Source organism: Ranitomeya imitator, chromosome 1 (assembly GCF_032444005.1).
Source record: "Ranitomeya imitator isolate aRanImi1 chromosome 1, aRanImi1.pri, whole genome shotgun sequence".
Taxonomy (NCBI): domain Eukaryota; kingdom Metazoa; phylum Chordata; class Amphibia; order Anura; family Dendrobatidae; genus Ranitomeya; species Ranitomeya imitator.
The window spans coordinates 843,907,139-843,921,366 of record NC_091282.1 but is presented as its reverse complement, the minus strand read 5'-3'; the positions used below and the strand labels follow the sequence as shown (position 1 = coordinate 843,921,366).

The 14,228-nt window shown below is 43.1% G+C and overlaps 1 protein-coding gene across 2 annotated transcripts in view; it reads right to left on the bottom strand.

Annotated features, from left to right (window-relative positions):
* IFI30 (IFI30 lysosomal thiol reductase) overlaps positions 1 to 13,366 on the bottom strand; it is a 34,745-nt gene extending 21,379 nt beyond the window's left edge. Inside the window, exons 1-5 of one of the 2 annotated variants that reach the window (XM_069741003.1) lie at positions 13,192 to 13,366; positions 7,124 to 7,189; positions 6,081 to 6,155; positions 5,446 to 5,541; positions 1,212 to 1,364 (exon numbers count right to left, since the gene is read on the bottom strand). In XM_069741003.1, coding sequence (XP_069597104.1) covers positions 1,212 to 1,364; positions 5,446 to 5,541; positions 6,081 to 6,155; positions 7,124 to 7,189; positions 13,192 to 13,308 — 507 coding nt within the window. In that variant the 5' untranslated portion in view covers positions 13,309 to 13,366. Of the gene's footprint in view, positions 1 to 1,211; positions 1,365 to 5,445; positions 5,542 to 6,080; positions 6,156 to 6,997; positions 7,190 to 13,191 lie in introns of both variants that reach the window. The other variant, XM_069740995.1, reaches the window with a different exon arrangement.
* Positions 13,367 to 14,228: the final 862 nt, after the last annotated feature.

The window sequence follows — 14,228 nt, the reverse complement described above, 5'->3', positions numbered from 1 at the left end:
AGCCCTTGGCACTTTGGAGCCCATTCAAAGCCTTCATGATAGCCATCAAGATTAGATTTAAATCTGCACCATTTTCCTGAAGCCCACCTCCTGGAGATCAGTGGCTCCTACCTCACACTGCTGGGACACCCCTGCTCCCAGCCCTGTGCCTGCAGCACTGGCCCACTCCAGATCCCACACACACACCACACCAAGTTGAAGAAACTGACACCTTGGCATCTGCGATTTGATGTCTTACTCCAGAGAAATCCACTTTTTTTCTTAAAATGTAAACGAGCTTTTAAGATCTATAGGCTGGACACAGATCTGAGAATCTGCCTCCAGGGGTACTTTTAAGTGTATGGGTGTTTATTACCAGTGCGAAACATGTAATGACATTCTTGCTCTCCTGATCTACATGTCTCACACACATATATCTAAACGGCTCATTCACAGATAAGGTTTCCCCTGATTGCAGATATCAAGGTATTTTAACTTTCTATGACCTGCATGCACATGTAGACTGCTTTGAAAGACCTGCCGCCAGGTTGCACCAAAGCACAAGCCGTCTGTTTCTATGATGAGGCGGCCTGTGGACATGTCTTTCCTTGGTTTCTTTGTCTTTGAGCAGGAAGATAAGACCCTGCCTACAGTCCGGCCCCAGAGCACAGGCATATTAGCTGAAGGCTTCCAACACAAGAACCACCAGATGGATTTCTTCACCCCAGGAATAATTGAAGACTGCCAGTTTAAAACCAGCAGCATAGCCAAGTGACTAGCCCAAACTTAACACTGATTCTGCGGAAGCAAAGTTTCCTCTAACCATATTGTGGTGCAGAATGCAGGGGGGGCAAAGGCTACCCAGATTTAGCCACTCAGAGCAGCGTTTGCAAGCAGTAAAGCTTGCAAGTGCTTCCTTCTTGTCCAAGAAAACTGCCGACATGGGTGGCAATGTAGGCAAAGTTGTAAACTAGAAAATCAAAAGCCCATTATCCTTAATAACGGAGAGGACTTTTAATGAACAGTAAGAATGCAAACTGGCTTTTTCTTTTTTCTTTTTTTTTTTTTTTTTAGGGCATCAGGCAACATTCCTAGCCATCTGGATCAAGAATACTGAACTGAGGATAGGAAACAGAAGATAAGATTTTGCAGCTTTAAATCCATACGTGCTACTAACTGTTAAGTTGCTGTGTAACACAGCTCATCTACATCACCACAGACGTACAACTTACCCCATTAATAACCACCCATGGCACATACGCATGTGGTGGTTTTAGTGAATCTGTTTTTATGGCATTTTCATGCATAATTTTGTTCCCTAGGTCGCCATTCACACAGTCCATAACAGTTTTGGTCGACAGGTCTGGCTGATATGCTGCAAGGCACTGGAACGAGTAAATCACAAGAGAAGAGAAGTTAAAGATTAACGCATAAAAGAAAAAACCTCGTACCTTTATTTTTCTAGCATTTATTTTAAAGGGACACTTGTCACCTGAATTTGGAGGGAACAATCTTCAGCCATGGAGGCGGGGTTTTTGGGTGTTTGATTCACCCTTTCCTTACCCGCCGGCTGCAATATTGGATTGAAGTTCATTCTCTGTCCTCCGTAGTACATGCCTGCACAAAGCAAGATTGCCTTGCGCAGGCGTGTACTATGGAGGACAGAGAATGAACTTCAATCCAATATTGCAGCCAGCGGGTAAGGAAAGGGTGAATCAAACACCCAAAAACCCCGCCTCCATGGCTGAAGATTGTTCCCTCCAAATTCAGGTGACAGTGTCCCTTTAACAACATTTTCATCTTAACAGTGCCCTTCATTTTTATTCTTTCTGCAGCCAATGGAGTTGCAGTTTTTATTTCCAAGTGTGAAGAGTCATGCACAAAATGCTTTTCAACTCATTTTCCACATGGGGTGTAGGGGAACTCTTAAGATACATCCCCATGTATTACCTTTCGTCCTATATACACTGATGTGTCTCTGCTCTGTATATTTTGGGCAATACATGCCTTGTTTATCCTGCCCCGCATGTACACTCCCCTGATAGCTCAATACACATTCGAGGGAACTTTATTTTGGGACAATATAGTCAGAACTACACTAGGGCCCTTGTTCGGATGGGAGCATGTGCATGGGGCATGACAGGGTAGATAAGGGCTGCACCTGACTTCAGCTGCTTGTGGGACACCATGGACTTTTAGATCTTACCCATTTTTGACACGAGGATGTAAACCATCTTTTTATGTACAATATGTTCATTACCTACAGTGGTTACGGAAAGTATTCAGACCCATTTAAATTTATCACAGTTTCATTGAAGCCATTTGGTACATTCAAAAGTTCATTTGAAAAAAGTGAGCATAGGGTCCAGATACTTATGACCATGTGATATTTCAGACACATTTAAGTCAGATGCTGTCCATTTCTTGTGATCCTCCTTGAGATGGTTCTATTCCTTCATTGGAGCCCAGCTGTATTAAAACTGACAAGACTTGATTTGGAAAGGCATACACCTGTCTGTATAAGACCTCACAGTGCACATCAGACGAAATGAGAATAATGAGGTCAAAGGAACTGGCCAAGGAGCTCAGACAATTGTGGCAAGGCACAGATCTGGCCAAGGTTACAACAGAATTTATGCAGTACTCAAGGTTCCTAAGAGCACAGTGGCCTCCATAATCCTCAAATGGAAGACGTTTGGGACCACCAGAAGTCTTCCTAGACCTGGCCATCCAGCCAAACTGAGCAATCGCGGGAGAAGAGCCTTGGTGAGAGAGGTAAAGAAGAACCCCAAGATCACTGTAGTTGAGCTCCAGAGATGCAGTAGGGAGATGGGAGAAAATTCCACAAAGTCAACAATCACTGCAGCCCTCCACCAGTCGGGCCTTTATGGCAGAGTGGCCCGACGGAAGCCTCTCATTTCAAGCATATGAAAGCCTGCATAGAATTTGATTCAAAACACATGAATGTCTCCCAGACTATGAGAAATAAGATTCTCTGGTCTGATGCTACGAAGATAGACCTTTTTGGTGATAATTTAAACGGAATGTGTGGAGAAAAACGAGGCACTGCTCATCACCTGCCCAATACAGTCCCAACAGTGAAACGTGGTGTCGGCATCATGCTATGGAGGTATTTTTCAGCTGCAGGGACAGGATGACTGGTTGCTATTGAAGGAAACATGAATGCGGCCAAGTACAGAGATATCCTGGATGAAAAGGTCTTCCAGAGTGCTCTGGACCTTGGACTTGGCCGAAGGTTCACCTTCCAACAAGACAATGACCCTAAGCACACAGCTAAAATAACAAAGGAGCGGCTTCAGGACAACCCTGACCATTCTTGACTGGCCCAGCCAGAGCCCTGACCTAAACCCAGTTGAGCATCTCTGGAGAGACCTGAAAATGGCTGTCCACCAATGTTCACCATCCAACCTGATGGGACTGGAGAGGATCTGCAAAGAAGAATGGCAGGGTATACCCAATCCAGGTGTGAAAGACTTGTTGCATCATTCCCAAGAAGACTCATGGTTGAACTAGCTCAAAAGGGTGCTTCTACTCAATACTGAGCAAAGGGTCTGAATACGTTTGACCATGTGATATTTCAGATTTTCTTTAATAAATTTGCAAAAATTACATTTTTTTTTTTTGAGTCAAGATGAGTTGCAGATTGTACATTGAGAGGAAAAAAAAAAAAAAAAAACACAGCATTTTGAATTTACCAAGATGGCTGCAATGAAACAGTGAAAAATTTAAAAGGGGTCTGAATACTTTCCGTACCCACTGTATATAGATTCTTTATCCACTTGTAGTATTGGTATATGTACTTTTTTGTATGTTTATTTCCCTTGGGAATATCTCCATTTTATACTACGGTACTTATTAAAAAGTTGTTTTAAGATGCTGCTTAGATCGAATGCTTACACAGCAAATACGGGACCCGCATGCCATAGGAGACAGGCAAGTGTGACTACATCTCGTACACAGTGACTGCCACAGATGTGATCTGGACATGCCCAGTTCCCGCCTAAAAGGGGGAGGAGGCGTCAGGTGCCATTTTATTATAGCCCAAAGCTGCGATCTGAACTATAATCTCCCTCCATCACTAGTCATGCATTGTAGTACAGCTGCGACAGGTGGTCCTGGCAGTGGTGCAGAGCACAGGTTGGCAGCCTGGCATTGTACTACTAGTTCCAGGCTACTAAACTGTTCTCGCTGCAGCAGTGGCCTCTTCCAGTGGCGAGAACAGCTTGGTGGCCTGGCATCAGCTGCAGAATGTCAGGCTGATCATACTCAACACTTGCAGTGAGAAGATGTCAGCAGTGAAATAATCATGCTACAACTTTTTTTTTTTTTTTTTTTTTTTTATTGATTTGGGGCCCTTCATAGAGTAACAGTAATACTGAGGTTTTATATTTGGTGTCCTCAAATGTCTACTAACACATCTTTAGATAATTCTGATTTTGCTTTATCTGCCACTGTGGGTCAGCTGTCCCTTTGTTACATACAATAGTGGTCACTGATGATTCAGACAAGTCTAGTCAGATGCGGTTTGCCCCCATGACAGTCTCTGGCGGTGGAAACAAGTCATTGCAGGGTCCCTAGTCTTCTCCCAAAGGCAGTTTATTTCTTTTCGTAAATACAGTTACTCATAGTTCTGTTAAAGGCCAACTGCAGTAAGATCAGAGACCGAAATTCTTGATTTGTGGTTTAGTGCTTATTGTGTGGCTGCCTGGCATCGACTTTTTCTAAAGTCAAAAAGGTATTTTTGTATAGTGTCAATGCTACAACACAGATGCAGCAAATATGATGCTAAGTGCAGGTATTGGGGTGCGGGACTGACTTTTGCTCGCTGCGTTCTCTCCTTGCAATATGCACTGATAATGCGCTCTTTTCGGCTTGTAACTTCTAATTAGAGCCAGAAAGGGAGCATATGATCATTGTGCACTGAAAATGTTGCACAATAAGAAGAGCTCATACTGAGCATCTCATAATTGACAACCGATGCATGCCAGCGGAGACGAGCCCATCCTCGGAAATGCATGTCACTGATGACACTTTCACGATGGGGACAGAGGCTGCGACAGTGACCGCAGCCTCTATTTCCCGACGATGTCATGTTTGCGTATTGCATGCACTGAGCTTCTCAAATAAAGTGTTAAATGGGAAGGAAACACGCAATAAAAAAAAAAAAAAGTTAAGTTTTTCCAATATGCTATAATAAAAAAAAAAAAAAAAAAAATTAAATGGGGACTATTACATTACTACATTAAATAGATATTTTGATCCTAAATGTCTTGCTTTAGGATCACTTCCTTAAGCATTACCATACTCAAATTCTAAACAGATGACTTGGTCTGCAAAGAGTGTGACTTTCAGGTGAAATAAGTATGCCTCAGGGAATGAGCTGTGTTCACCAAGCCAACAAGTAATTTTTTCTATATATTAAAACACTGTTTCAATTTGACTTACTGGTTCCAAAGCACTCGTCAAATTAGAGGACTGTTCAATGCAGAAAATAACGAAAAAATAGTTTTGTAGGTCCTTCAGATGATACATAACACAAGCCTAAAATAAAAGTACATACAGAGAAAGTTCAGACAAATACAACCAAAAAAAAAAAAAAAAAAAAAGTTTTACCAGTTGACATTTATGGTGTCAGCCCATACTGTGGTGCTAGAGGTTGTAGTGGTAGTCACAGCCATAACAATCAGAAAACAGACAAAAGTTACTTATATTCAGCCTGTGTTAGTGAAAAATTCCCAACTGTGTGGATGGATTCTGATTACATGGCATTATAGAAATTCCTTATGTAGGAAGCATTCATTTCGTTTTGGTCATAGTGATGGGTAAAGTGATAGTTGACTCTTTGGAGGTATGGAATAGGAAGGACAGACTGCCATCTGGTCTCACAGATGAGTTTTACTTAGTTGGATGAGACTATATGCACAGTTGAAGTATTAGCTATATTTCTATATTTTGAGGCATTATCAGTGTAACTGCCCCCCCCCCCCCCGAAATACGGTATGTATAGCGTTACTGGCGGATGTAAATTATGGTCCTCGGCCAGCATGTTGTGTGTAAAATATTTGCATTAAGATGCAGACCTCAATTGTGTTTACATAGCATTCATCTGGTCCATGCTGACACGTAAACTCCCATTTTCCAGATACATTCTTCTCCTAGAAGACACAAAAATCATTTCATTTGTTTAAGAATAAGTCTGACTTTTCTAGGCCTCCTTTAAAGCGTCACTTACATTTACAGCTCTGGAGTTGCATTACAAGTCTATGTTCCCTGCACCTAGAAATATGCCTAGCAATCGCTGTCTTCTTCCCTTACCAGCATCGCTCTATTCCTGTTCCACCTTTTTGTGACCGTAGCTCCTGACTTACAAGGAGAGATTGAGACTGTTCGTGCCAACTTCCAGTAAGTGTACGAGAGCCTCGTTCTCAGACACCCATACTTACAATGGAGTAGTGACTTCTGGATCACTCCATTGTTTGCTGGGCGAGTCAGGAGGTCACAGCCTGCAGAAGATGACACCAACAACAGAAGACTAGGTAATAAGTAGGATACCAGGTGCAAGGATCTTACATTAGGGGCGCCACTCCAACAAATAAACTCCAGTTTGGTGTTTTCATTTTTTCTGGACCCAGATGTAGACAAATGAATTTGGATCATCAGATTCAGGCATTAAAATGGAAGGTCAAACCTTCAAACTGGTGGCAAAATGAATTGAATCATCCACGATAATTGCATTTGATTTCTGGGAAAGACAAACCAAGTTGCTAAATCTCTGCGCAGTGTCAGTTTCCACAGTCTGTCTGATCAATAAAATATTGACCTATAAACAAGCAAATCTGGAAGAAGCTCCTACAAAAGGGGACAACCAAAAAGGCAGTGCAATCTTCTGTTCAAGAAAAACATCTCAGTAAGAAAAAAATAAAGTAATATATTGATACATAGACCAGTTTGTAATCGAGGATATGATTTAGCCACAAGTTTTGGCATCAATTCTTACCTGGGCATTTCCATAAGGCACCAACGTAACATTCATAATCTCATTTAACATTAGCCAAGTTGGGAAGAGTTGCAAGACAATAAATTTTCGACAAGCTCCACAAAGGCTCTCATAATACAATTCTACCTGTACAGCCGGCTCATTTTTATTGTTCTGGTTGTGAGATAAGTACTCCATGCACTGTTGTTCTACCTGCAAATTAAGACATACATTTATATAAAACAATGACCAGACATTAAGCAAACATTAAAAACAACTTATTTATTCCTCCAACGACATAATGAAATAGGGCACTTGGAGGTGTCCCAATTATTTGGTTGATAATGACCTGTTATACTAGGCCATGAATCATGGCTGTTTCCAAAATTGAAAAGTTTTTTTTTGTTTTTAAACCCTAATACATGCCCTGCCAGACAGGGTTTACTGTGCTGCAGCAATGATGTGCCCAGGTTAATTGCTGGTCTCAGCAGCATATATCAGGAGACTGTGGAAACCAATGACTGGCTGCATCTGTTATTTGGTAGATGGGCTGGACATCTTTGCGGTAAAGTAAATAGACAAGGAGTACCTTAGCAAAAATTGGTTTTTTTGATCTCCGAAAACCTCCATTAGTTTTTTGGATGCCTGTAGGCACAGATGCCCTCATTTAGTCTACTTTTTCTCTTTTTAAAATTAATGAGCATTACAGAAACCATTTGTCAATGCTCTGCTTTTTTCTATGACAATCAAACCCAATGTAAAAGGTTATAGGCTTTTCTCAAAATCGTGGTTTCTTGGGAACCAATCCAAATGATGTGTATTGTTATTCTGCAGACTTCATTGATTGCAATGAAGTAAGGCATCTTGCTCTTGTACCTCTTTCACACTTCCGTGTTTTTTTTTTTTGTTTTTTTTTAACAACCAGTCACAATCCGTCAAAATGTTGAAAAGACGGATCCTTTGCCGATTGTAAAAAGGAAATGGATGCACTGGAGCAGTTTTTTTTGATGGTTCCAGTGCATCCTAGAAGGCTATGTGCATAAGTTATGTATGCATCTTCGCTGCGGTTTTTCGCTGCCAAAACGCATACAGAACCAATGATAAAAAAAAAATAAATAAATAAGATATCCTTACCTTCCGACGTCCCGCGCAGCCTCTGCAGCCTTCCCAATGCTCCATTCCCAGTGATGCATAGCGAGACAACTAGTGATGATGTAGCGGTCTCGCAAGACTGCTTCGCCATCGGGTCATTTCGCTATGCATCACTGGGAATCGGAGCTGCCGGCAGCATTGCGAGCGTCGGGAAGGCTGCGGGGACCGCCGGAAGGTAAGAGTATCACCATTTTTTTATTTATTTTTTTTATTATTTAACATTATATATCTTTTTACTATTGATGCTGCATAGGCAGCATCAATAGTAAGAGAGCGCGAGAGAATTTCTGACGGGAAATTCTTCCGCGCATGCTCAGTTTGAAAAGACGGCATCCGTCGCTGGATTCCTGCTTTTCACAGTCAGCGATGGATCCTGCGTCCATAGGCTTCCATTATAGCCAAAGACAGAACAGGATCTGTTGCTGAGCGATTTTCTGACAAAAAAAAAAAAAAAGTTCCTCTGTGCATTGTCTCTGCCCGACGGACAGCAATTTTACGATGGATCTAGTACATGATGGATGAAACGTGTGACCATCCATCACAATTTGTCGCTAATACAAGTCTATGAGAAAAAAAAAAAGAAATCCAGCAGCACCATTTGCTGGTTCAACTTTTTTCACAAAACAACGGATTGTGACGGAAAAAGACGGAAGTGTGAAAGAGGCCTTAACTGATATCACTGGCCTCTTAACTGAGAAATGAGCATAACCACCATTTTAGAAGTGTAGCAAAAAACAAAAGTAGGATTGTCAAACAGGTTTCTGGAGATTCTCAGAAATTGAGATATTGAGGCAAAAAATGTCCTAGTAATCCTTAGTTCTGTCAAATTGCTGATCATGGGGAGAAGTGGAGCATTTTCTTGCTCATCAGGTTAGATTTTTTTTTTTTGCAAAGCCACCGTCACACACACTTAGCAGCATTTATCCTACCAACACTACAGATGATTTTTCCAGTGCAAAAACAAAAATATTTAACATGTGCACATAAGACCTAATTGTACGAGAACTTTTTTTTTTAGCCAGACAAGTTGTAGTTTTTAATGTCACCACTAAGTGCATTATATGGCAAGGTTCCAACTGCGGTATATAATAAAAAAAAAAAAAAAAAAAAAAATTATAACACCAAGATAAGTCAGTTTTATGGGTTTGGAGTTACAGTTCAGTTAAAATTTGGAAAGATTCAAGTCATTATGATTCCTGCAATATCAGTTATTTTTTGCTCTTAAATTTATGGCGGTCATTGACAACATTTAATCTTAAATAGTGCGCTTTTTTTTTTTACGTAGTGCGCATGCGCGGATCAGCGCCGGCTCCCCCGGCCTAGGCGCCCCAGAAGTCAATCATCCACTTCCGGGGTAGCCTGTATAGCTATATACCAGTTTAAAGATTTTCGGTTGAATATCATTCTCATTGAACAGTCTGGTTTGGTGTAAGGAAAAGAGTGCTATAGAACCCTTGTCCCACTTGTGAATGTGGTACTTTTTTTTTTAGGACTTTCGTTTGTAGAAGGATCTGAATTTTTTCTCTAGTGCGGCCTGATTTTTCTTGGCCACTTGAGTGAATACTGTTCGTGGCGGGGGCCTGATGAAATTTAGTCGCAGGCCCTCGGATAATAAATTTGTTATCCATTGAGAGGCAGGTAATGCCACCCATTGATTGAGGAAATGTTGGAGCCTTCCTCCCACCAGATTCCTGGCGTCATTGCTGTTTTGAGTTTGATCTAGGGGGAGGCTTATTGAAGAGGAATCCCTTACCTTTCCTCCAGGATCTTCCTTGCATGGACCCATCATCAGATCGTCCACCCCTATTTCCTGATCCTTGAAAGGACAAGCGAGTATCACCCCAATGACGTTTAAAGAAGAGAGGAAGTTGAAACCGTTTTGTTTTTTTTTTTTATCCAAGGCTTTTTCCAGTAGATCATCTAATGTTTTCTCAAAAAGGTACTGCTCCTCATAAGGGACTGCACAAAGTTTTACTTTTGACTGAAAGTCTGCGTTCCAGTTTTTTAGCCATAATGCCCTACGCCGAGTTTGATAGGGCACATGCACGGGCGGCACATCGAACGGAGTCCACCAACGCGTCCGCTAGAAAACCTGCCACTTTCTGTATTGAGGGTATTGCCTCTAACAGTCTCTCTTGGGCATTTATTTTTAATTTGCTCAGTTAATTTCTCCAGCCACTTGACCATAGCACGAGCTGTGCAAGTGGTGGCAACCCCTGGTTTAAATGACCACGCTTACGTCTCCCAAGTGGATTTTAAGAAGGCATCAGCCTTTTTGTCAAGGGGGTCTTTTAGGGCACCCATATCCTCAAATGGTAAGGCTATCCCTTTAGATGTGCTGGCGATGGCTGCATCTAATCTTGGGGTTTTCTCCCATTTTTCACAAACTTCCTTGTCAAACGGATATTTGCGTTTTAGTGTCTGTGGTACGGACATCTTTTTGTTAGTTTTTTTTCCACTCCTCCCTTTTAATTAGATTTAGGATACTTTCATGAAAAGGAAAAAAACCTTACTTTTTTTCCCTCTAAATTGCTAAACAGAGTCTTGTACAGTGCGTTGCTCCCTTGGCGTTTCAACCCTCATAGTGGACCTAACCAATTTTAGCAATTCCCAGATAAGAAATAAGGGTGGCCACACTCCTCATCCGATGAGTCTAGATCTGATATCTCGGAGGGGGTTAATTCTCCCAGCTCGTCCTCTGAGTCTATATCAGAGCTTTGGAGGCGTTTTTTTTTTTTTTTTTTTTTTTTTTTTTTTTTTTTAAGAGGTATGGGGAGCGATGGGTTTTTAGGGCTGATTGTTTGTTCCTTTAACTGCTCTTTTACTGACATTCACCTCATCCCTAATGATTGTTTTAATGCTCTGGAGTAGGGATGGCGAGTCTTCGGCTACTGTTTTTTCAATACGTGGCCGACATCCGTTTTTCTTATCTTTTAGGGAGGGTTTCCCTGCATAACGCACACAACCTATTCTTCTGCTTTGTGGTGGCCCTTCTACCCTATAATATAAACATGAGATAGGGCCGTCAGTAATAGTGTGCTTCGCCTTACAAAAGCACTCACCCACCGAACCCATGAATACCACAACAGGCTGTGGGTCATCCTCTGGTGCGCATCCATCTGTAGCGGGGTCCACCATGCTTGAGGCTGCTCACTGTGCGCTGCCTTTTTTGAGTGGAGCGGTGTGTGCGCTCCTGGAACAACTTCCGCCTGGAAGCGTCCAGCACACCCTCTCACTCCGGCGTGTGACGTCACTTCCGGAAGTAGTCACCCATTCAGTCGGTGCCATCGTCATGATGGGCACGCCTGCACCCCGGCCCAGCCTCCTGATCGAAGCAGCCGCTGGGGACTCCAGGAAGGGGACGAGCGCAGCCAGACAGCTCCCCATGGCCGGGATCACAGACACACCACCGCGCCCAGTTGCAGCCCCCCTCCCCAGACCTCGGTCTCCAGACCAGCAACATCACAGGGGATCCCTCCGAAGGTATTTCTATACAGGCATCCGCCTGAAGGAACAGAAAACCAAAACTGAGGAGAGAGGTGCCGACCCCTCTTCTCTGCTACAGGTTTCCTGTTCCTGGGGGCGGATACTATCTCAATGTGCGGTGCTGTCATAGGGAAGGGAAATATACGTTTCTGCACTGTATTTTCCACAGCATGTGCACTGCGGATTTTCCATAGGTTTACGTGGTACTTTAAGCTGCATGGAAAACTGCTGCAAATCTGCAGCGGCCAATCCGAAGCCAAATCCGCAACGTGTGCACATACCCCAAGGCGTGTGGTAAGGAACAGGGAAGTGCTGATTGTTGTGGATGGGTGTGCTTCTTGCGCACACAGGTTCCTGTCCCAGTTTGCAGGGAAGCACAGTACTCCACTTCTGAAGCCAGAACAGGTTTGCACAGGCAAATCCCAGCAGAGCACAGTACGTGGGGGGCATGGGAGATTAATAAGTCTGCAGTCACACAGTGACTGTAGACTTACTGATTTGGACAGGACAACCCCTTTAAAAGGGAACCCACACACAAAAAAAAAAAAAAAAAAGAGAAAAGAAAGCTATACATAAAAATTGCAGAAACACATACATGATTGGTACTGGCATGGAGAATCCTGTTGCCTGGCCATTTCTAGCATACAATGAACACACCTTGAAAGGAGGAAGAGAACAGCAGTTGTAGGAACAAGAGCAGATGAGGGGATTACTCAGCAGATACCGCGCCATGGGCTGCGCCTGAAAATGCAGCTTGACTCCACTAGTGAACCCGCCTGATCTGTGATATTCCACACACCCAGTACATAGGCCACGTTTTATCAAATAATTGACAACTCCGAAGTTTGGAGGGAAACATTAAGGCCGTGTTCACACACTTTTTATGCCAAATTTTAAGCTGCGTCTCACAGTACAGCAAAGTGATTTCAGAAGACACTTTTTCCTGACTGATTTTGAAAACTTCTATGTTGCTCACCCCCCACAAGCTGCAACATGTCACTTGCAGTGTTTGGTTTTTTTACCCATAGGAAATAGGCAAGTGCAAAAAACACGCATCAGGTTTTGGTGCAGTGACCTTAAGGACCTTGCATCATGATTTTGTTTTTTGTTTTTTTTTTTTTTTGGGGGGGGGGGGGGGGGAGGGGATGCATTAAACTTTGAGCATGCACAAGAGACAAACAGCCATTTTTAATTTTTTTTTTAAAGCAGCGCCTTTACTGCCGCCAAGAGAGCAGTTTTGAATGCAGAATTAAAAAACAAAAAAACAAACCCTCACCATGTGAGCATGGCAAATAGTAGTTGGCTAATTAAAAATAAGAGTTTGACTATGGAGACTGTTCACTCCAGGAGAAACAAGTGTGTACCCCATCATACAGCAGTGACCCCTCTGTGCCCCATTAATAACAATGAGACTTCTCGAAACATAGTAAAGCCTGGAATAAGTGGTGACAGGGGTGAGCAGCGCCCTCTCTGTGCCTCATCATACACCATTAATAACCTTGGATAACAGTCATGTAACTTCCTGGAATCAGTGGTGCCAGGTGTGAGGAAAGTGTGTGAGCAGCGCCTCGTCCTACCTTACAGGCTTTAGCAATCTCCCAGGTGCTGCACCAGTCTCTCGGAGGGTGGTCACACACCAGCTGAGCGTACGCCCCTGCCAGGCACACCGTGACCAGCAGCACAGCAGCCCTCATTGTGCAGTGTCGGCCGCTCCGGAAAGTGGAAGCTTCTTATGTCTCCACACAGCCACTCCCCAGTGTCAGCCTCTTCCTCACCCTCCCACAGTGCACATGTGCCAGTGTAGACACTCTGCACCCAAGACACACAGATTCATTGTTTCGAAATACTTGGGGATTTTTTGCACCTATTAGAAAACTTCCCAAGAATGTATTTTAATCATACTAAACTGGGTCATGCGATATTTTTATTTCCATTGCCCATGTTATTTATTTCTAGGTCTGTGATAAAGCCTGTAGATACCCTCCAGTCTAACTATACACTGAACATGTAACATGCCTGGTAGCCCCCCATGCAGGTGTGGACTGGGGCTGGAACTTAGTCCTGGCATTTGAAATCACACAGGCCCATGTTGTCCCCATCCCCAAGAACCAGATGGGATATATTACTAATATTACCCTGGATGGAGCAAAGGAAGATTTACTAGAAGACCAATATGTCTAATGATACCCATGGCCTGCTGGGCTAAGGCTACTTTCACACTAGTCTGTCGGTACGGGCCGTCGCAAACCGTCGGCCCGACGGACATTGTGATTGATTAGCACAACGTGGGCAGCGGATGCATTTTTACAACGCATCCTCTGCCCATTGTGAGTTCCGAGGAGGAGGGGGCGGAGTTTCGGCCGCATGGAAACATGGAACGTTTTTTGGGCGTCGCTGCCGCCAAAAACATGACGGATGCGACGTGTGGCAATACGTCGCAATGCGTCACTAATGCAAGTCTATAGAAAAAAAACACATCCTGTGGGCAACTTTGCAGGATGCATTTTTTCTCCAAAACGACGCATTGCAACATCCGTCACACGACGCTAGTGTGAAAGTAGCTTAAGTGACTGAGTCAGCAACTTTGTTCTCTATCACAACACTTAACAGTATG